The sequence below is a fragment of the Nothoprocta perdicaria genome, unplaced genomic scaffold (assembly GCF_003342845.1).
Source record: "Nothoprocta perdicaria isolate Ctin4 unplaced genomic scaffold, notPer1 scaffold_152, whole genome shotgun sequence".
Classification (NCBI taxonomy): domain Eukaryota; kingdom Metazoa; phylum Chordata; class Aves; order Tinamiformes; family Tinamidae; genus Nothoprocta; species Nothoprocta perdicaria.
This window is the reverse complement of record NW_020454672.1, coordinates 920,460-944,637: the sequence shown is the minus strand read 5'-3', so window position 1 is coordinate 944,637 and position 24,178 is coordinate 920,460. Positions and strand designations below refer to the sequence as shown.

Genomic DNA, 24,178 nt, shown 5'->3' with positions numbered 1-24,178 from the left:
AGACATTAACAAAAATAATTTCGTGAAGGGAAACAGAGTCTTAAGATAGGCAGTCAATTATTTAAAATCTGTGACGTTTTAAGGATGAGTTTAAGACGTTGTTTGTGTACTGAATCCATGAAATGTAAAATAGCTGACATTTAGCACATTCATGCTTCACTGAAGAGAAAAAATAATAAGAAATACAACTACAAAATAAGAGCTAAGAAATACAACTGTGACTTTTTTTCTGAAACGCTGATGACACATTTCTGCAAGCAGACATTATTAGATGACAGCATAACTAAATACTGTAACATTGTGTATCACCAAGGATGCAAATTAACGTTGTACAGGCAAATTAGTTTTTTTCTTTTATTTAATTGGACACTTAATATTCAGCCAGCAGGGATCAGATGCATGTCATGCAAGACCCAGGAATCTTGCTACTTCCCTCCACAAAGGAACAGCCATGGCCTGATTCTCCCAGCACCTTGTCATCTCTCCCTCCTTGCTCTTYAATATTTTTTTCCCTTGGTTTGGTCTTTTTGCAGCAATATTGATTATATCGAACATCAGGCTCCATTCTTGGAGGGAGAATGGTCTGAGTTCAGCATCCCTGCCTTTCTCCAAGTGATTTCTCTCCACTGCTTCTTCAGGATTCTTCATCTTTTTATACTTATTTTCTCTCTTGCCCTACATTCCACTTTCAAATCTAAGTTTTCTTGCCCAACAAATCCCAGCCTTTCTTTCTTCTGATTTCTATCATCATGCAATCAGTGACAAGTTCTCACTCATTTTCACAGCCGGTCTCACCATAATTCCTTGCCAAATATACTCCCTCTATTCTCCCAATCTCTTCAGTGCTCCAAGCCAACAGAACTGGGCATTCAGAGCACTGAATAGATTCACTCCTCATTGTGTTTCCAAGTCAAGCTGGAAGAAATAAGTACAGGGAAAAATTGGCTTTGACCATATAATGCTGTGCTCAGTCATGCTGACTTTTCTAAACAACCTAGTCGCTGTTATGAAGATGTAGGAAGCCTTGATAGACTATATATCATAAGGACAGAATCTTAAAGAGTTTTACTGCAAAAATAAGAAATATAGTTTGGAAGATATGTGAATCATAGTTTCTTTCTGAAGATATATTTGTTGGTGTTTTCAATAGATTTTCATAAAGGAAGTACAAATACGTGGATTCAAGTTCATTGCTCCCAGATTTTTACACCTTGATGGCAGTTATGGAGATATTACAGTATTTAAAAGAAAAGGTCAACAAGATTTTTAACATAAACTAAGCCACATAATTTTCCCTCACTTCATACCTTAAATGACTGAGCTAATATGGTTTAAAATAAATTATATTTAATTTGATAATAACAGTGATTAATTGAAATGACTTTTAAAATAACGGATACAATTTCCATTAAATTTAAAAACAAAACACAACATGTAACCTTTGCTATACCCAGATAAACAAATCCAGCCTGAGGCAAATAATGAGCATGAAAATATTAACTCAGACAATTAAGTCTCTCTACTTTGCAAGTGACTTAATGGCAAGACTAAATAAAAGGCATTACCAGCTTTCCCATATTCCAATATATAATTCAGCTCCTTTAAGGTTTAAGTGATATATCGAGTTTAGGTTAGACAAAGTGATATGTCTGTTGAGAGATCATAATTACCCATCATATTCATATAACTGCATCCACATACTTCTAATTATCTTTTATTCATCAGCTGTACAGTAATACTAGGTAAAAAATATGGCGTAAAATATACCATCTGAAAATACTGCTTACATTATTCCTTAATCTTCTTCATCTAGGAAATATGAATTTCAATTCTGTTCCTTCACAGAAGCTTTCAGGAAGTGTAGTTTGCTGCTTTCAACAAAATATCCTCTTTTGCAACATGTAGAGCATATTTTCAATAGCTGATCTAAGTCAACTCACTAAAATCTGAAACTCTTTCCCCCTCCTTTTGGGCTCAGCAAAAKCAAAACATTGTCATAAAACTGTTACTGATAGCTTTGTTATATGCAAAACAAAATTAATTGTGAATTTTTAATCATGAATAATCAAATATATAATTAATACAACTATAARGGAGGTTCTACAAAATGTCCTCAATCCAGACAGGCAGTTTATGAAAGTAAATAAGRAACGGTTGAGGAATGCTACATTCAATATAGGAAAAAAATCCCCTTGGACTTCAGTTAAATGCTTCTCCTCTTCTTGCCCTCCACCCTCCCATCTCCTGGTCCATAAAATGTTATTTGCAAAGATGCATATAAAAGAAATCTAACATGTTTTTCAGAGCACAACAGATAATTCCACCGGCTTTTTCTTCCATGAATCTTTAATATCTAGCCATAATTAAACGTTAAAGTGAATTTTTTATCAGCTTAAGCACAACAGTTTGCTGTTACTATTTTCTGAAGCTAGAAAGTAAGTAAAAACTCAACGTGGTAGTTTATTCTTATGGATCTTTTGCATATGTTGCTCATGAAAGCCAGAAGGAATGAACATCTAAAAACTATAGGATTTTTAGACTATAATTTCATTCAATACTCTCTCAGGTCTATGTTTAATGAATATTCCACAAAAACACTAGGACAAAACGATCATTTTCTTCTTCCTTATCTCACAAAAAAGACGGTTGGAAGGTATTTCTGGAGGTTATCGAGTCCCACCTCTTGCCTGAAGCAGGATTATTGACAGATGACACCAGGCCAGCTGTGATTTCATCTAGCCAAAGCTTAAAAGCTCAAAAGATGGCGATTTCATAACCCCTCTGAGCAACCTGTGCCCATGCTACCTCACCCACCTGGTCACATTTTTCCCTTTCGAAATTCCAATTCGAACCACTAAACCACTGCTTGAGATGAGTTTGGTTTCATCATTTCTACACAGAAATTTTACACGGAGGAAGTGGTGAAGCCCTGGAACAGGTTGACCAGGGAAGTGGTGGAGTYGTCATCCCTGGCAGTGTTCAAGAAACATGTAGATGAGGCATTTAGGGACATGGCTTAGCAGGCATGGTGGTGATGGGTTTATGGTTGAACCTGATGAACTTGCAGGTCTTTTCTAACCATAATGATTCTGTGACTTTTATATGATCTTCCTATGATCATGTTGTAGCTGAGGAGTTGTAAACTGTTCTCAGATTACCTCTAAATTCTCTGACTTCTGCTGTAACCTCCTGATCTTCCCAATGAAGCTGCTCTTCAGAGTTTGTTTCCCAGCCTGAATTGATGTATGGGGCTGTCTGTSCCCAGGTGCAAAGCTTCTGGCTGAATTTCCATGATATTTCTCTAGAGTCTCCAGCCATTTTTTCCTGGACCCTGTGCCTCTGTGACAGCATCCAAACAGATTTTGCTTATCAAGTCTCCAATAAAAGCTGAAGTTTGCTCTTTTGAAGACTACAGTATTAACTTACTGTCTTCCCAGACTTCCTTTGAATCCCAAACTGAACCAATTCACAGCCACTCTGACCTTAACTGCTGTCACATTTGCCACTAGTTCTTCCCTTTTGTAAACAGCAGGTCAAACACACAAAAACACAATTACTCCTCTTTACCCCATTGTGCATTTTCATTAGGAAAACATTAGCAGTGCAGTCAGGGAATCACCTGGCTTGCCTGCACATCGCCAGCATCTTACTAAAAAATAATTCAAATAAGGACTTCCTTGAAGAATGTGATGACTGTATTGATGAAGCTACTGGTGTATGGCTTTTATCCACTTTCACTAAACTGAAATTCCGTTATTTAAAATTTAAAATGTGACAAAACAAAAAAAAAGTGAGAAAAAGTGGATAGATTATGCCAAATGTTCAACCATTTAAGCTTTATAGATATATTCATTACAGTAAGTTAAAWGAAAGTCTGCCATCAGCTTCTCAAGTCAGACGTACAAAGAATTATGATATTGCAAACACCTCTTACACTGGAGAAGTTACTGTTCCAAATATTTTTAGCTGGCACAAATGAAATCTGCCCGAAGTTTTGTCATATTATAACTGCATGGGTAATAAATTTCCCTATGTGATCACCATGCAAATTACCTCTGAAAACCTATTATAGTGAGAACCAGGTAKTTTTAATGGATAGCACTGCAGTGGTTGGAATCATTTTAATTACAAAAAATTATGTGAGGAAACCTAATTATAAATGATGCATCAAGGGATCTATAGGGCCAGTAGAATTATCAATAATGATAATTAATTTCCCAAAGGATTTTAAGTATTTTGAAACTGGTCAGCACCGAAGACTTTCCAAATACCTTTGCATTTTAAAGGCAGACTCATCGGCGAATCCTACAGCATTGCACAGAGAGAGTGTGATCACTATTCCCAGTTAATAGGTGTGAAAATCACTGTCAGGATTAACTGTAGGATTTTCGATAGTGCTCGGTTTCCTAGACCTCCTACTTAACTGAGTATGCCATAATTAGCTACATGGGCATTTAAATAAAAAAGGGCTCATCCTCATTCAAGGATTAAGGAGTTTGCAGGTCAGAGCTTCTTCACAAAGGAAGTCAGAGGAGAAAATCTGGCCTCCTGACTCATGTTCAGGTGTCTCGCAAACAGAGCTGATGGTTGTATTCCCAGTGAGGAAATGCAGCAGCAAGAAGTGTATTATTTTAGTAACAACATATTACATTCATTTTTGTGCTTTTGCGTTCTAATGGTCAGTGTGGCATACAAGGAATTATCATCCATATTACTAAATTAACAGTATCCTCTTCCTTTTCAATAGACTGAAATAAATGTCTGCTYAGAAATATAAGATTTTGGTTGATAGTTCAGTTCTACTCAAGATTCTGCCCTAATTAATTGACACCTTAATTTCTGACACCTTCAAATATGCCTGCCATACCAAGTCACATTTGTAGAGAAATGGAGCTTTCCRTGTCAGTAGTGCTAATATTACAGGAGACGTTGGGACTTTCATTGCAGAACACATTATTCTGAAAATCTAGACAGCAAGAATACTGCAGGACAGGAATAACCATGGAATATTCATGCTTCGCTGGGTATTCATTCACAGAATCACAGAATGGTTGAGGTTGGAAGAGACCTCTAGAGATCACCTAGTCCAATCCCCTGCTCAAGCAGGGCACACATGGAGCACGGGGCACAGGGTTACGTTAATTCTTCCCAAACACCAGAAAATGGAGGTTGGTGTGAACAACAAATTGAGAATAGGGCTGTGTCAGAATTTGCGTTATTATCAGGAGATAAAATAGCAAAGTAACTTATTTCAAAGCAAAATAAAAAAAATAAAAAAATCATTTTTTCTTCCTAAAGGATTTGTTTCAACGTATCTCCAGGAATTTGTTTCAATACATCTCTTGCAGCATTCTTTTGCTTTGTATTGGCTGTGTACCAAGGGGTTAGGAATGCCATCGTCTTCTGTTTCAGATTTTTCTACTATTTTTACTAGAACTAATTAGTAAGTTAAAATCAACCACATGAAATATAAAGAAACATATGTCCATATAAGTRTACTTCTGCAATACCTTGTAGCTCTTCAAAATGAATGGTTATCCCATGCTCAGTGGGGTAATGATTCTCTTCTTCAGGATTACTCCTTCCACACTCTGCAGCTTCTTGGTCTCCTTAGCTATTAGTTACTTTTGAAGTTGCATTTTTTGCTGTTTTTAAACCTTTTGAGGCCTTTCTCAGAATTCAGCCTTACCAGCTTTCTGACAAAAGTTTCATTAGTCTAACCTAGACATTATATTAGTATTTTTTTTCTCTACACATGCATTTAAGGAATCATAACATCAATTCCGTCTCCAGGTGAGGAAGAACTTCTTTACTGTGAGGGTGACAGAGCAGTGGAACAGRCTRCCCAGGGAGGTTGTGGAGTCTCCTWCTYTGGAGGTCTTCAAARCCYRCCTGGATGCCGCCCTGTGCCACATGCTSTAGGTGTGCCTGCTTGAGCAGGAAGGTTGGACTAGATGATCTCTAGAGGTCCCTTCCACCTTAAATATTCTGTGARTCTGTGATACTAGACCATATAAGGCCTTAATASACAACTTAATGAAACAATTAGTTTAAATATTAATTAAAATATGTTGCTTGTTATAATCCTTGGGAGAAAAWTTCATCCTAAAGGAATGTCTCATAAATGGAAGGTTTTATATCCTTACTCAAAACAAAGGACAAAGGCCAAAGAACAATTCATTTATCCAAGCCAGGGAAGCAAGGTGTGGTTTCCAAACTTTTATGTCCTGATTAAAAACTGTATCATGATTTAGTTACTCTGAATCTCTCTGATCCAACAAGTTAAGCAGCTTGAGATCTTAATCAGAAGCAACCAGAAAAATGTAATGCAAATTAGTAGGTTATGAAGCTGATGAATACGTAAGTGGGTGAGATTCCTTGGCTTGGGATACCCAGCAGRCCAGGTTAGATCCTCAGAACAGCTCTTATTCTAGCTTTAAACACAGCCAATCTATAAATACTGAAGTGCAGAAGAAAAAAAGATTTAGTATTTTGTGTTGCAACAGACATTATATTGAGAGCTCATTTCATGCTTTTAACAACAGCTGCCTTCCAAGTCAACGGTGGCTCTCCTCAYACAAATGAAAAAACAGATGAACTGTTTCATCAGTGACACTCAGTGTTCATATAGCACAAGGCAAAAAAGAACCCTCTCAGCATTTTCCCTCTTTTTTCACTGGAAACAAACTAAATGGATAAAATTCTGCTACCTCTCTTCCATACAATAGGATCTTTTGGGAGTGCAAGAAGAAAGAAATAGAAAGGGGTTCTAGGGTCATTTTACTCAATCTCTTCCTACTACAGATAATCACACCAAAGAATCCCTTTTAAAAAGGTATCAAGTRTTATTGTATATGCAGTTTTCTTTTTCTCTCACAGAAAGCTCTTCCATATTATGATTAATGATTAAGACTTTTTTTTTCCAAGTTTTCCACTTAAATTTATTCACAGCCAGTTTATACAGATTTTCTGTTTTCCCATATTTTTCACTCTTTGTGGCACTTATCCTTCAAGATATGTACACAGAGCAACTATGGCCTACTTCAGGTTTGTTTTCACCAAACTAAACAAGCCAGACCTTTCAGGGCACACTCTCAGGGACAGGTACAAACACATGTGCAGTCACTCCACCCATACACGCAGTGAGCCAGATGAGTCACTGATCCTAAAATCTTCTAGCTGTGCTAGCAAGGAGTTACTGCAGCTGCTACACCTGTTAAGAAGCAGAATATTTTGCTCAATCTCAGCATTGCTCTAACGCAACCCTGTTGTTTAGGAACTCGTGAAGGATTGCATCCATATATCATGGACCTCAGGTTATCATTCATCTCTTTGATTTTTCTTTTAGCACTCTCCGTACCTGTAATAGTTTCACTTCATCTTCCTTTGAACAYGGGTGTCAACAGCCAGATTCTGTCTGAGCTGCACTAATTGTTTTAGCTCCCTTTCTTTGCAGTTGCCATGAAAGAAAGCAAATAAAGAAAAACATCTGACCTGGTGTAGTCGTCCTCCACAAGCATGTGCTTTGGAATGGGTGAGTATCTTCCTGGTGAGATCGGGGCCAGAGATGCCTTGTACTCTAAAGTGCCATTGTTTCCAGAAGTGAGTATATGATTTTCCATTGGTGGAGAATAAGCTGATGGTAAGAACAAGCATTTCTTGTTAGCCACATTCCTGCTTGGTTATGTCACAACATCTTCAGTAAAGTACCAACAATGTGCTCACTGCTGTATATAACACCAAAACAGTCTGTGCCTGAGAGAGATTAAAATTTAACGTGGCAGTAAAACAATGAACAGTTGGGATTTTCCCAAAATATTAACACTAATAATAATAATAACAACAACAACAACAATAACATTGTTATTAATAACATGGTCGTTCTGCAGAGTGTGAAAGAACAGTATGCAAGAGAGGAAACAAACATTTTCTTTAATTATGACAGACTAGAAAAAGGAATTTTAGGTAGGAAAGAATGAGATGAAAAATACACTCATCATTTTGGCTCCAATAAAAATCAATGGGAATAATCCAATAAGAGCTTAATGCAGGATTAAGGCAGGAACTTTAGATATGGCAAGGATTATGTGTGAGGAATATTTAAAACTGGGATATATTAAAGTGTCAAATTTCTAATATAATTGAAATTTCAGTACCAATATAGCTGGCATGATCACTCAGATCTCGGTAAATCTGGATATAAAACAGAAAGCAGATTCAAATGTTATATATGCCATGATTAATAATGCTAATTATGGGAATACAGGTCTAATTTTATATTGTGTCTTCAGATTTTGTTGTTGTTTATCCGCCTTTTCCCGTTCTCAAGTTACTGGGGATGTTATTAATGGAGAGATGCAATAACAATTCAATTCAAATCTCTAGTTAATTCARTTGAAAAGGAAATGACAAATAGGAAAAATAAAGACACATATGTCTTCAGTGAGCTATGATTTTCTCATGAAACTAAGACATTTAAACTTCCTAGTCTTAGTCTTTCAAATGCTTAGATATGCAATGTTTCAAAACAAAATATCTCTATGGGGAAAGGCTATTATCCACACTGAAATACTCTGAACATGTAGGTATAACGAAAGGCTCCCAGAGGATAAATAAATCTCCATGAACCAACAGCCTGGGATGGGTTATTGCMATTTTTTCAACCTTTTTCAACCTCTAGAACTGCTTCCATCTTCTCATATGCTGCTGATCTGACCTAACAAAACATACTGTTTTAGAGTCCCCTATGTTATTATTTTAGGAATCATTACAATGCAGGAGATTGGATGGGGATATTTAGTTGTTTTACTTCTCAGGCTTTGCTAAGAATCCAGACGAGACTGTTGCTGAACAATCATGCCATCTGTTGTAACATTTGCTAAGTAAATAGGTGTCCTCAGCACAGTCGAGTACACCACCTGATGTGCATATTACAAAACCTTCCCTTCCGCTTTTATGGAGTCTGAATAAGGAGGATTATGAACAGTTTTATTTCTCTTCAGCTTTGTCAGTCCACAGTTGAGCAACACTATGAAGAAGTGCTGAAGAATTTAATCTCTGGGCTTTTTTTTTTCTTTTTTTACAGGGAAAAGCTGCCTTTTCCAGGCCTTGGTTGTCTTCATGGCCTTAAATGCCCCTAGTATTATTGGCAGATGGTCTAATAGGATATGGATCAGTTACTGACACAAATTAAACTGCCATCCAGTTGTTCGATGGTGGCAGCTGGTCCCAGCTGCTAGTGGAACTGCAGTCACACAGTATTTAAACATCAACTACATGAGGGAAGGGAGTTCCAGTAATGAACTGGTCAGCCTTGCAAGAACTGGGGAATAGACAGCTGCAGTGGAAATATCTTAATGTTGCTGTGAGTGAAAAGGGATGGGAACGGCTCCGTGTGGAAGCACCAGGAGGAATAGTAGGAAGGTACAGCTATAAGAAAGGGACCTGTTGATGGCACCTTAATGGGTCCTTAATATACTCAGCAAAACTCCACTTTCTGAGGACAAACCAGCCTATATTCAAATTAAAGCAAAGACTCGAGGCATTAGGAGAAGATGGGAGTAGATAAAGATTGAATTTGGAGTCTAGGATGCTCAGATAAGCAGACAAAGGACACCAGTCAAACCAAAGGATTATCCCAAAGAGGATACACAGATCCTCTGTCACTGTCATCTCCTAAGAGGTACAAAGGCAGATTGACAGGCTAAGGATTCATATACATATATATGTATATGCTGGGAATCCCATAGCCAGCCTCCCTTGTGCTCAGTTGTCTCAGGGAGTCCTGGACAGATCATTTGGATACCTGTCTTCGTACCTGAGTGCCAGGCTTGAATGAGTTTGCTGGCAAGAGAGTATGAAAATTGTGGTAAATTGTGGTAATTTGTGGTATGAAACTTGAGGTAAATCAATTTGTTCTAAAATAAATCCACCTTTTCCCACACACAAATCTTGCACTGAGCTTTGCTAAACTGTTTCCACAACTTTTCTAACAACAATTTTTCAATACAATGTCTTTATTTTCAGTGATAGAATGTCAGATGAACATATATAAAGGACAAGACTGAGAATGAAGCAAAGTGGGAGAGGATTTTAAAAATGCAGAGAAAATTGATAGATTTGTGTAGGTAGAGCAGTAATTCAAATTCCAAGTAAATATCCAAACACCATATTCATTTTCCTCAGATTTTTTCTCATGTAAATTTGTACAGGATGGCGTGTTGCTGGTTCTAATTTTTCAGTGGACAGAGGGCCAGGCAACAAATACAATAATATCTCTGTATATATTTGCATATATTTATCACATTAACTGTCATAAGAGACACTGTTCAATCTGCTTGTTTGGACAACGGTTGACTGGAATTAGCTCAGTAATACATTATCTACATTGCTACTTTTGCTGCAAAAGTATTTTACAGTACAGTTATATTATTTGTGGTATTTCATTAGTGTGAAGCATACTTACGGGGTAATAAACATTCATTTATGGAGCTTCCCAAGCTGTTTCATAAAGTTTAATGGGGTATTTTGAACAAGCTATGAAAAAAGACACATTCATTTGAGAAACTGAAGTCTCATGCAAAATGAACTGCAAAAGTCACTTACAATGAGTAATATCTGGCGGGCCATAAGGATCGGTCATGTAAATGGTGGTGGGCTTTCCAACTTTGAGATACACGACATCTGATGTGTTCTTCAGTATCGCGACGGCCTCTTCATGGGTAACTTCTTCTAGACTGTAATTATTTACCTTGAGGGAGAAATAAGACAGGTGAGTTCAGATGCAAAAAACAGACACAAAAAACTCATGCAGTCTTGAAGTTATCACCATGTTAAAAATAATGCTGAAGAAAAGCCTTGATGATTACAGAACTCATTTTAACAGTACTGATAATATCAGAAAATTATAATAGTCTATCTAAATATTTTGAGATGGCAGAAGGACTTGTTAGTACAAAATTCCTTTGTTATATTCCACTGCCAGTATCATCATTAACTTTAAATTTAACATTAACATTAACAAAAACATTAAATTTAACATTATCATCAATTATCATCATAATACTATATKTAAAAATAATTCAGTAACTCAGCACCACATCATCTATGGAATGTACTTATGTTATTTGACGTCTCCAGATCAACTGCCCAAACCTCAGAAATACTCCACACCCTAAAATCTTTTCACCCATGACATTATGTTGACAGTTGAATAGAGGTAGTTATGCAAGGGGGAAAAGAGATTTTGTATGTGAAAGACTGTCAGTTTTCTGTAAGCACAACACACACACTGAAGTGCTAAGAAGATGTCTGCATTGATTCTGCGTGTTTCATAAGGACAGAGAAATACCTAACCATAAGCATGGAGAGGAGGACAGGACTATAGATCAAAGAAGGAAGAAGATGGTGACAATAAGTCTTGCTTATTTATGTAGTTTAAAAAAAAAAAGGTAAAAAAAGACAAAAATAAAGCTCAAGTATAGTATATAAATGTGAAGTATAAAATTTATTCACATGTAAATCCACTGTATCCACAGGTCAGCAACTGTAGGCTCCTAGGAGCAGAACAGTGACTGGTTCCTGCCCTGAAAACGATGCAAACTGAACAGAAAGTTACAGGAGAGAGAAAAAAAGTAACTAAAGCTTCAGATTTATTTCAAATTAGTGTATGCCTACAGGAAAGCCTACTTTTAGAGAAGACACTTATATATAAAACATTTTACAGTGATTTAAAGGGCTATTCTTGAACATTTACAGTTACTGCAAGCATTCCTTGCAAAGCGTTCAAGCTTATGCAAGATGGAAGAAGCTCCTCAACCAAGATGAATATAATATAGCTATAAATCAGAGAATGCAATAACTAAATCAGTATTAGTAAATTATGAGAGACTTGGCTGTGAAAAGGCATAATAAGTTACTGCCATAGGGTTTGGCAACTGGAAAGAAATCCAGATATTATGAAGTACTGGAGGATGCTTTATACCAAGATGATATCATCAAAACCAAGAGAGAGAATGATTGATATTGCACAGTATGGCTCAGTGTAAGGATTATGTCTGCATTTTGAATCCATACATAGTTCCCAGACTCAGTTTTAAGGTTAAATGAAAGAAGCAATGACAGGCATATTATGATAATTTGACACAAAGAGAAATGATACATTGCTAACACTCAGAAGAGAGTTGCTGACACTGTGTACAGTGTTTTGACAGGCCTTCTCTCTTTATATATATATAGAACTCTCTGTATTCTATGAATTTTTATCTCTTTTTTTGTTATGAATAACATTAGCCTACATATACACTTTTAATAAGCAAATTTATTTTAAATTACTAGGCTAATTGTAAGAAGAATTGCACGAAATTAAACCTCATTTAAAAACTGGAAATTCATACTGGCAACATAATCACATTCTTTTCCTCCTTTGCTGTCTGTACATTGTAATTTTGCTGTGTTTCATTCTAACTCAGGATGGGACCTTTTTGAAAATAAGAAAATAAGAAAATAAGAAAATTTCATATAGCCTCTCACTATACTTGTGTAAATGATAAAGGTCTTATTCTAAAGGATACAGAAGTAAAGTATGATAGCACTGTCTAAACAAACTATAAAATATTTCCAAAAAAAAAAAAAAAACCAAAAAAAACCCAACAAAATGAAGTCTTCTGATCCTTTTAGGAGTTTACAAAAAAAAAAAATAAATAAATAAAAACAAATAGACTTGTTCCAGTCTCTTTTCAAAGTTTTTTTTTTTCCCCCTGGAAATCTAGGAAATGAAAAACATGGTAGGACTGTCATATTCCCATCACAATATACCTGAAAGATACAGTAGTGCAATGTGGAGATAAACAAGAAAAAAAAAAGCAAACAGCCATTTAAAAAAAGGGAAGTTTAATAAGATACATATAGAACTTCTATCTGCTTGACAGGTCTTGCTTCTGAACTGTCTGGTAATAATTAAAGCTGCACAAATATTAAAGTAAGAACTAAAGACTGCACAGTTCTAAACTATGACTCAATATYTGAGTAGCTATGCATTTCTTTTCTTTATACACTTAAATATCTTTAGTACCACGGCAAAGATTATGTAAAAAGGATGTTTCTTTTTTTATTTCCTAGTGCATATACACTTTAGAATGTTGTGGAAAAGTARAGTGGACAGTGCTAATGCTTGGTAGAATTAGAAGGAAGGTGAAATGACAATACAAACGAGAGCTTCAAAGAGAAGACTGATGGAAGAAAATCTGAGGAAAAATATAACCCTTCAAAGTAGACTTTGACACTGTCTCCCATAACATCCTTGCGGGGAAGCTCTGGAAGTGTGGGTTAGATCTGGAAGTGTGGGACAGTGACGTGGACTGAGAACTGGCTGGATGGCAGAGCTGAGGGTAGTTATAAATGGGGTCAAGTCCAGCTGGAGACCTGTGGCCAGTGGTGTCCCCCAGGGGTCAGTACTGGGCCCAGTGCTGTTCAACTCGTTCATCAATGACCTGGACGAGGGCATGGAGTGCACCCTGAGCAAGTTTGYRGATGAYACCAAGCTGGGTGGAGTGGCCGACACTCCGGAGGGCTGTGCTGCCATCCAGAGGGATCTGGACAGGCTGKAGAGTTGGGCAGAGAGGAACCTCCTGAGGTTCAAGAAGGACAAGTGCAGGGTCCTGCACCTGGGGAGGAATAACCCCAGGCATCAGTACAGATTAGGGGTCGACCTGCTGGAAAGCAACTCCACGGAGAGGGACCTGGGAGTCTTGGTTGACACCAAGATAACTATGAGTCAGCAGTGTGYCCTCGTGGCCAAGAAAGCCAATGKGCCAACCCTGGCTGCATCAGGAGGAGTGTTGCCAGCAGGTCAAGGGAGGGGATCCTGCCCCTCTCCTCAGCTCTGGTGAGGCCGCACCTGGAGTACTGGGTGCAGTTCTGGGCTCCACAGGACAAGAGGGATGTGGAGCTTCTTGAGAGGGTCGAGTGGAGRGCAACAAAGATGATTAAGGAACTGGAACATCTATCTTATGARGACAGACTAAGTGAGCTGGGCCTGTTTAACCTGGAGAAAAGAAGGCTGAGAGGGGATCTTATCAACATGTAGAAATACCTGAGGGGAGGATGTACAGAGAATGGGGTCAAACTCTTCTCAGTGGAGGCCTCTGATAGGACAMGGGGTAATTAATGAGTACAAGGTGAAACACAGCAAGTTCCATCTCTATGTGAGGAGGAGCTTCTTTACTGTGAGGGTGACAGAGCCCTGGCACAGGCTGCCCAGGGAGGTTGTGGAGTCTCCTGCTCTGGAGATCTTCCAACTCGCCTGGATGCAATCGTGGATGCCATTCTGTAYCCTGTGCTCTGGGTGTCCCTGCTTGAGCAGGGAGGTTGAACTGGGTGATCTCTAGAGGTCCCTTGCAACCCCAACCATTCTGTGATGCTATGATTAGACAGGGTTCAACTATGGAAGGAATTCCAGCAACACATACCAGAACTGGCAATCTAAGGCCTCAGAAATATGTAGAAAATTGTAGAGCTTTCTTCCCTAAAAGCCAGAATCTTAGAAAGGAAGCTTGCTACTGAAGAATTTTTCATTGGTCTAGATGGTCTAGCGACAAAAACTTAAGCTATATCAGGAGCAAACAAATAAACAAGCAAAACAAACAGAAAAAGCTGTTGCATTCATTAAGATAAAGATTCTTCATGGTGCAATAAGGTCTTTTTTAAATGTGAACGCTCTGAAAAGATAAAGCCACTATCCTCTATTTCTGTTGGTATCATTTTGCAATTACACCACCAAAAATACATTTCCAGTTTTCCTTTAGACTGTAGTAAAGGTGCCTGTCCTTGCTTTGGATCTACAGCTCCCATACTATATGCATTAACAATAAATTTTCTACTTTTAGCTACTCACAAGACAGTATCATGAATAAATATTTAAATGCATTCTGATACACAGAAATGAAAACCTGATGCTAAAGAATCGTGTTGTTATGTCAAAACCTTAGGTAAAAGTGGTTACTAGGAAATATAGTATTTTGGTTCCTTCTTATAAAATTGTTAGGGAGAGAATTTCACATACAGTCTCCACGACAAATTTCCTGAATTTTGATTTTTTCCATAGAAGTTATCYATTCTAACAGAATTTCTGCTACAGGCTCTTTCAGCTATCGACTATTTCAACTACTAACACTGTCTGTGTTCCAGTGGCTGTGGCAGAACAAATGCAGGATACCAAAGTTCAGTTCCCACTGTTGAGCCAACCATACCAGAGGGCATAATCTGCAAATAAATAAATAAATAAATAAAATAAAAAGTTGAGTCAGAGGTAAAGAAGAGAAAGAGTGGGGAGGGTGCACAAAATAAGAAGACAAAGTGTCTATGGCATACACCCTCTGAGATACCAAAGCGCTTGTGCAGAGGGGCTGACATACACTATGTGGGTAGATTARCACCCGCACACCAGCCTTCTGGCTCTAGGAAGCCAATTTAACAAGTCCAAAAAGAGATGTTAAAGAGAACAAAAAAAAGTCCTAAAAGCGACATTAAAACCAGTTTTACCTGAGAGGTCAATGGGCGTGGAAAGCTACAGCTGGAGGAGGTGGCAACCTCAGCTCCAAGACTCAGACACCACAGCCAAAACAAGCTGCCACTGGAGCAGCAAGACAAAGGTCTTAAAGAAAATAACCATGGGACAAGTGTGAATTGTTTTTCTTTTTCTTTTTTTTTCTTTTTTCTTTTCTTTTTTTTTTTCCCTGGTAAGTTTCACATGCAGAAATGCAGAGAACACCTGGAGTAAAAAAGGATACCAAAAAAGCAGTTTCTATAAACAGAAAACATGTGGTAAGAGGACATKCTGCTACTACAGGAAAAGAATAAGAGGAAGAAATAATATAGCAATAAAGAAGAAATGAAAGATAATTGCAAGTCGAAATAAAGAGCATATTTGAGTGATGGGGGAAATCATTAACCAATGTTGCCAAAGAGACAGATAGATTTCTTTTTCTTAAGTGGCATAATGAAGGCAATGAACTGTAAACATAAGCTAGAATTATTTTATTTAGAAAAAAAAATCTTGGATTCATATTAGAAAACAAAAGCAGCTGGAGTAAAAAGCTCTGAATTCCCCAAATGACTGTAAAAGTGCTCTAAAAAATAACTGCATTCACAAGAGCATAAGCTGATAAGGGAAGAAAAGAGCTCAGGAGGAATAAGTCTGTCTTAATTCATTTACTTTCTTTTTTTTTTTTTAAGGAAAATTGTTCCTTTCATCCACCAATTTAGAGCAAATGAGATCTGATTCACTTTAAAAAACACAGAAAGAGGAGATCTTTACCTTGCCAGTGGCAATGTTTGCTTTGTGTTGTATCTTCCATTTTGGTCAGAAAGTGGATTTTCGTGAACACGCCCTGAGTGAACATCCGCCTGAGAGCACCTGTGACCTGGCAGCTGTGCCCAGCCTACGAGTGCTGGTGGCCTTTGTAAAGCTCAGCATGATCTCAAAGGCAACAGAGACAAGCTCTTCCATGCTGAAGCCCRCAGAAAGTCGACCTGTCTGGATTAACTGGTCACATATGATCCCCTGGACTCCCAAGTCAGCCCTGTGGCAGCTGGGCTGTGAATGCAAAGCACTGGCCTCCGACCAGCTGCCTACCTGCAGGTCACATTATCTCTTATTCTGTCTTAAATTATCTTGCTTAGATTATAAGTAGCTGTGGGCTAATTGTCTCAAATTATAACTACTTTTTGCAGAGTAAAGCAAGAATTTGTGTTCTGCAGGTAAGTGTGAGACTGAACTAACAGGTTCAAGGCAGTGTGTGCATGTGYAATGTGAATAACCCTGAGCCTTGATCTTGATTTTTCAGTCCCAGCTCATACTGATTTAGGTAGAAAACTCATGTTTTTAAGGATAATAAAAAGGCATGAGGATGATAAAACTGTGTAGGAACAGCCAGGTAATGAGAGCATCATTACAGTGAATAAATGGGGGGACTTATTGCTACTGATACTGATAATTTACTGATCCTAGCAAATCTACCTTTGAACGATACAAAATCACAGCTCTGGCRGAGACCAGTGAATATGACAATAACCTTTCAATCGAGTGAAAATAGAAGCAGCCTGGCTGCGTTAGTTATCATCCTCATAGAAACCCAGGATTGCTGAGGCGGGAAGGGATTCCCAGCTCAAGGTTGGAATATCAGCAAGAATGGAGACTCCACTACCTTTCTGAGCAACCTGTCTCTTGATTTATCACTGTCACAAGGTAGGTAAGAAACAAGTTGGAATAAAAGATGCTCTTCCTAAGGACAATGCCAAACAACATGAACTGACTGGAAAAGTTGCTTTTATTAAGGCAAGACCAGCAAGCTAGAGAAAGCATTGTAAGGCCAGAGTCAGTGACAGAATAAATTTGGCTCTGAGCCCAGCACTGCATCAGGAGGGATGCAGCCACAGTCGTGTCTTCCCCGAGTCAGTTCAGCACAAACTTATTATTCCTCATTTCAGAGTATTATTTTTTCCTAATGTATTTGCTTCGTGCCAGTTGGGCCGTACAACCTACAAATCAGGCATTATCTGTTCCCGTTACATTCAGGCCCAATTGGATAGTGTCTGTCCTTCACCTGGTGTAACAGCGAAATGCTGACCCTGTGCATGCACCCAGCCGAGTGCACAGCATGCAGGGGTCACAGCAAATCCACAGCAAGAGAGGTCGTGACATGACATCCACACATACATGTCTTACGGGGGCTGCTTTGGACTAATCTGGTTCTGTGGACTGAAAGCCTGTGAGCATCTGGAATGCTTAAGGAACGCTTCAGGAGAGCCTCTCCTGGTATAGYTTGATATCCAAATATCAACAAAATATCCAAAATGGGCAAAAATATCCCAATCTTGTCCTTGCAGACCACGCTACAATATAGCCAAAATAATTTTGGAGCAGCACTTTGGGAATAACATCACTTTTTGCTTCAAGTAACCCCACAAAGGTCTGATACTATCTGTGMAGTCCAAGAAACAACTGCCTAATATGAACAGCTCAAACACTGAAATATTTTGGAAAGTTTGAAAGGTTTTTGAAAAGTTACACGAGTACTAATAAAAAATAAATATTAAGCATTTTTTTCAAGCTTTATTTTTTGGAAACCTTCCCTAAAACATACCTTGCCAACAGCATTTTTTGTACTAGGATAAGCATAATTTTATAGTGATTTCTCAATTATTCACTCTGTATTCTACCATATATATATATATATACATAGCCATACATAATCTAAACATATGTTTGGCTAAACATATTATGGGTAAACATAGCCATAATCTCTTCCACAGTAAGATAAAGAAAATTATGGTCATCTGAGAGGTATAGATTCATTCTCAACTCAGTCATTCTCAGCTCTTCCTGATCATCTTTATCAATGACCCAGAGGAGGCAGAGCACATTGGGGCAACCAGTGAGGTCGGGGCTGCCATCCACAGGGTCATGTTATCCCAAATAGTTTATGCACTCCCCATCCTTGGAGGTTTCTAAAACATGACTGTAGAAAGCCCTGTGCAACCGAGTCTGATCTCACAGATGACCCTCCTTTGAGCTGGAGGTTGGACCAGAGACTCCTGACATCCCTTCCAACCTGAATTATCCTGTGATCCAGTGAAATCTTGTACATGATTCCCCCTTGTTGCTTTCCAGTGCAAATAAAAGCAACCTGAGACAACCACAATCATCAACATCAGCTAGAGCACAAAAGTAGTTTCCTCCTACCTGTAAACTTCAGAGCAGCTCTCTTCCTTTCATATATACCTAGCAAAAATCCTAAATTCAGTTTTTGGCATGAGGAACCTTCAGCTTCCTCCACTAGTTTTCCTTTGGAGCTTCTCAGAATTAATCTACAATAGAGCATTTTTCTGCGGAAGTGCTCGGGATAATGAGCCTCAACTGAAGGCTCAGTGCTACAGAAACAGAGCTGCGCTTGCATGCCTGTGTATAGATTTCACAATAATCACAATGTTTAGTATTTACATAATACTTCCTCAGAATGCTTAACACACCATTAGCAATCTGCATTTAATAATAGTAGGGACATCAAACTGTGAAAAGCTCAGATGAAACCTCAGTCTTATACATTTTAATATTTGCTTTGATTTTCCTTCTTAATTTTTAATCATTTGATTTGCATTTCATTTGGAAACTGGAAAGCATTTCACACAAACTTATCAGAACACTGATACAAAAAAACAACATTCACTGATGAATTCCAGAAAGATAGCAAATTCTATCAAATTTACAGGAAATGATGGGGCAAGAAAAGACCAAGAATCGATCCACTCCTGAGAAGAAAAATATTAAGGAAGTGTCCAAATAAATAACAAATAAGGAATCAGTGAAGCAGAAGTAGAACCATATAGATGACAAGGGCAATATTGTRTTGGTACAAGTGGTAACACAGCCAAAGGAATGAATTCTTTCATTCACTGCTCACAGAGGAACATGAAGTAAATGTCATGAACTGACAGATACTTCCCAAGGTAGAGGAAAAAGATATTGAGGGCACTGAAGGTGCTCTTGTTGCAGAGAATCAGATAAAAATACTTGCAATCTGTCTGTATTTTAGAAATAGATTTTGATCCCATAACCTAATCTCCAAAAATGTCAGGATTAGGGTATACAAATAGCATGCTGACTAGGATTTTCTTATGCAGGAATAAAAAGCTTGGTCTCCAAGTAGATGACTAATAGACAGAATGGTTATGAYGGATTTTTTTCCTCCTTATTTTAAATGAATGGGGAAACGTAGCAATAAAAGGAGACAAGGGTAGGTAATAAACAGGTCACGACTAAAGAGGAAGCAGTCAGGAGATGGCACGTAAAAAATACTTGAATTGTGTTAGTCATTTTAAGAGGTCGAGTTCAGGAGTAGAAACCTGTCGGAATGATGAAACCTGCAAAACCTGCAAACGTCTGTATTTGACAGCAATGAGGAAAGCGCAACAGACCAACTCCCTAACAGCCATATACTACTAAAAATATATATATATATTTTCATAATGGTGGATAAAATAATTATTTGCCAATTCAAATTCATAATGAATATACTGGGTTACACCAGAGGTGGGGAATGCAGGGTTTATAACTTTTTTTTTTTTAGCAGATATTATCTATTATCTTAAGTGGGTTGGTGAGAAGTTAACAGGAAGTTAACAAAAATCAGCAATTCTTCACAACTGTGAAGATTTCTTTCCACAAGAAAGAACAGCAACAAAAATGTAAGCAAAATGGAAATAAGGTGTAAAATAGCAAATTAAGGTATAAAAAAGGAAAATACAAATTTTGATACAGAAATAAGAGGAATCATTATACAAAAGTGATTTTAATTTCTATGTGCTAAGAGCATGCAAAAAATGACATGCCAAAGATGATAAAAGCYTTAGGTTGTCTTTTGATTTGATAGCACCACTTATTGTTTAAGTTCTAACTATCCACATAGGTTAACAACAAGAACTAAAGAAAGGGTCACCAACCCAGCAAGCAAGTTCCTTTAATGTTCTCAATACATCATACAAAATGAATAGTCACCTTCACATCTGACTGGAAAACAGTGCTCCAAGCTSATCTCCAACTAGACAGTGTTGCAGGCAGCAAGAAAGGTCTTGGCAATTTTTTACTGCTTACACATAATGTCACAAAACACGACTATTTTTTTTTTTTCCATGGCATTGATTCAGAGAAGTTTTCTCTACCTGCTGACAGCTACACAAATGCATTGACATGAATACAACTTGACATAGAAAAACTTCTGCTGATTCACCAGGGTCAGGATTTCCCCTCACAAAGAATTAAACAAACTGTGAGTGGGAAAGAATTATCTCTGGGGAGTAATGCACTAACACTGCAAATACCRCTGAGTTTCCTAATGTGAGATCTACGGGAGGAATAAATGCACTTTCTCAGGAAAAAAGGATGGAAAATATGTTTCTACAAAACACAGACAGAAAATCTATATGCAGACTACATTAAGCATTCATACATAGATACCTATGTGTAGACTGTTAGATTTTATCTGTATTATAAATGTACATACAGATTTGTAATTTATAATCTAACAGTCTACACATAGGTATCTAGCAGGTTTTTACATCCTTTCATTTTCTTAAAATGAGTAGAACGAGTGCTGCTGTAATGAACACTTTATCTTAAACTTTCCTTTAAAGATTTCCACTGCATTTTAACGTGTCACTGACATGATTAATGCATTTATTCTCTTTTCAGCTAGACTGTCAAAGTCATACAACTGTTAGCCTCRTCTTCACAAAATGTTCTTTACCACTGTAATGCTCCTTAACTGTAGTCTCAGGAATATGTATAAGCAATGGGCAAAAAAAAATGAAAATGACAGAAGTGCAGCTCATGATTATTACAGAAGTTCTATTGGCTATCTCCAGTAAAAAGTATGGTGAAAAAAAGTCTCTTCATGAAATAGCTTTCAGTCAATGAAAATGTGATTTAAACTTGTCATACTTACCATAAGAAGTCTGTCTCCAACCTGCAATCTCCCATCTTTTTGCGCCGCTCCTCCATCAATAATCTTGGTGACATAAATGCTGTTGTCCCCAGGAATGTGTTGGTTTCCGACCCCTCCTGCAATACTGAAACCCAGACCTGGAAAATAATAGGGAAGAGAAAATGTTAGCAATATATTATGAAACAAAAAGGAGTGCAAGGATAGTCTGTATTTTTTGTAATACACTGTGCAATGACAGTATTTTTTTACAGAACTGCAAATAACAACAAATATTTGAGAGGTCAATATACTCACTTTTCCTGGAAAGGAAGGAACATAAATAAATTATGAACAATCTTTCCCATTATCCCATGTATAATTACTTTAATTTGTAAGAATATATAGACAAAAAAAAATAAAACYAGCAATGATTACACTGATGTGTTGCCCTTGCCAAGAGCCAGTCCAACTAAGAAGCCCTGGCATAACTTGCCATGGAAGTTTCTCCACAACTATTAACAAAACTCTGAAGTTTCGAGTTTATATTATTAAATATAAAATTAAATTTTATTAATATTATTAAATATTATTAATTATATTTAAGTCAATATTATTAAATATTGACTTAAAATACATCACAACCCCTTAGAACAAAATGCAAGTTATTCTTATGATCCAAAGAACTGGAAAAATAGCAGGAGAAATGTACCACACGTTTTGTAAGTAGTATCACAGTGAAAGSTCGGGAAGGATTAAAGAGTGAAGATATTTGGATTTAATTTTGCTCTGCATATTCTTCTAGTACACASATAACAACAGGCTGTTGATACATGAAAAATGAAAGCCATAGTCCTTTGTGCAGACATAGCTTCTGCTCGGTGATCTGTGCAATTCCTAGATGATGACCCGAAGTGCCAAACTTGGGAACAGTGACAATGATACATGCTAATGGAAAATAAACAGACGCTAGAGTCTGTAAAAACGTTTTACTCTTTCCCTATCCTCTGACACACTGCATAAACACACCAATCATTGCTCTCATTTACAATAAAATTTTTATCTCTCAATCACAGAGAAGATAGAAACTACTGTGCTCTATTTCCATAAAAAACTACTTTGTAGGTTTGATTTTTTTTATAGATCATATATCTATCAAGAACTTCCACTTATATAAACTGTTACTCATAATAACTTGCTTAGATTATTGCTTCAGCCAGGCATATCTCTCTTAGCAGTGCAGAAAAATATTAGTTATATCTAWCTAAAGAATAATCACTAGTTTTATCTGTGAAATATATTATGCTCTGTCATTCTTAAAGCAAACATATTAGCAATAAGTTCAGCCTGAGCTAGGAATGCAATAGGGAAAAATGAGTTGTCTGGAACATGGCTTTTTATCGTAAAGTCACCAGCTTTCCTGCTTCTGCAATAAAATTTAGGTAGGGTATATTTATTATTCAATTGGTTATTTAGCAGCTGAAGGAGTACAGAGATAAGGGTTTTAAAGTTAATTGAATATTCTGAAATAATTTTGAAAAGTTACGATTTTTTTTCTTGCAGTATTTTTATTTGATAATTATTTTTAGCCTGAAAAGGTAAGGTCAGAGAACATGCGGGACTACTTAATGGATACCGTCAAAAAAGTAAATTACATAAAGAAACCTCAGAAATTACATCTCAAATTGCAACACTATTTGATTGATTAGTTATGATGACTATTAACAACATACAGCTAATGAGGAAGTATGGGAGAACACATACAGCTAATTACCAAGTATGAAATAATTAAAATAAAACATAATTTAATTTCCAACTAAAGCTGATGACCACTGTTGTTATTTATGTGATAGTGACTGGGCAACTGCAAAAACAAAAATATTACATTTCTTTAGCATGAAAGAATTTATTCATTACTCTGGGGCTGTTATCAAGGAAGCAAAAATATACTTATAAGAATATACTAAAGAAGGTATGTTACTTTTTATGCAGTGCTGAGAACTGTGTTTGTTATTTGCTTGGGCAAATATATAACAATTGAAGTGAGAAACCTAAAAAAATGAGTGCTGTAACCTATGATCCACATTACAAAAGTGAAGTTAATATTGAGAGGGGCGTACATKTTTCTCATTGTGAGTCTGCATAAAATAACAGAATCACAGAATGGTTGAGGTTGGAGGAGATGATGTAGTGATCATCTAGTCCAAACYCCCTGCTCCTGCAGGGACACCCAGAGCACGGGGCAAAGGGCGGCATCCAGGCGGGTTTGGAAGATCTCCAGAGAAGGAGACTGCACAACCACCCTGCGCAGCCAGGGCTCTTGTCACCCTCACAGCAAAGAAGTTCCTCTTCATACAGAGATGGAACTTCCTGTGTTTCAACTTGTACCCATTGCCCCTTGTCCTGTCACTGGCCACCACTGAGAACAGTTTGACCCCTTCTACTCTACATTCTCCCGTCAGGTATTTGTATATGTTGACCAGATCCCCTCTCAGCCTTCTCTTCTCCAGAGAAAACAGGCCCAGCTCACTCAGCCTCTCCTCATATGAGAGATGTTCCAGTCCCTTAATCCTTGTCCCTCTCCGCTGGRCCCTCTCTATAAGTGCTACGTCCCTCCTATACGGGGGAGCCCACAACTGCACCCAGTACTCCAGGTGCAGCCTCCCCAGAGCTCAGTAGAGGGGCAGGATCCCCTCCCTTGA

The 24,178-nt window shown here is 37.5% G+C and overlaps 1 protein-coding gene across 1 annotated transcript in view; it reads right to left on the bottom strand.

Annotated features, from left to right (window-relative positions):
- DLG2 (discs large MAGUK scaffold protein 2) overlaps positions 1–24,178 on the bottom strand; it is a 597,632-nt gene that overhangs the window by 251,173 nt on the left and 322,281 nt on the right. Inside the window, exons 7-9 of the mRNA XM_026034918.1 lie at positions 21,501–21,637; positions 10,606–10,750; positions 7,495–7,636 (exon numbers count right to left, since the gene is read on the bottom strand). Of these exons, the coding sequence (XP_025890703.1) occupies positions 7,495–7,636; positions 10,606–10,750; positions 21,501–21,637 (424 nt within the window). The remainder of the gene's footprint in view (positions 1–7,494; positions 7,637–10,605; positions 10,751–21,500; positions 21,638–24,178) is intronic.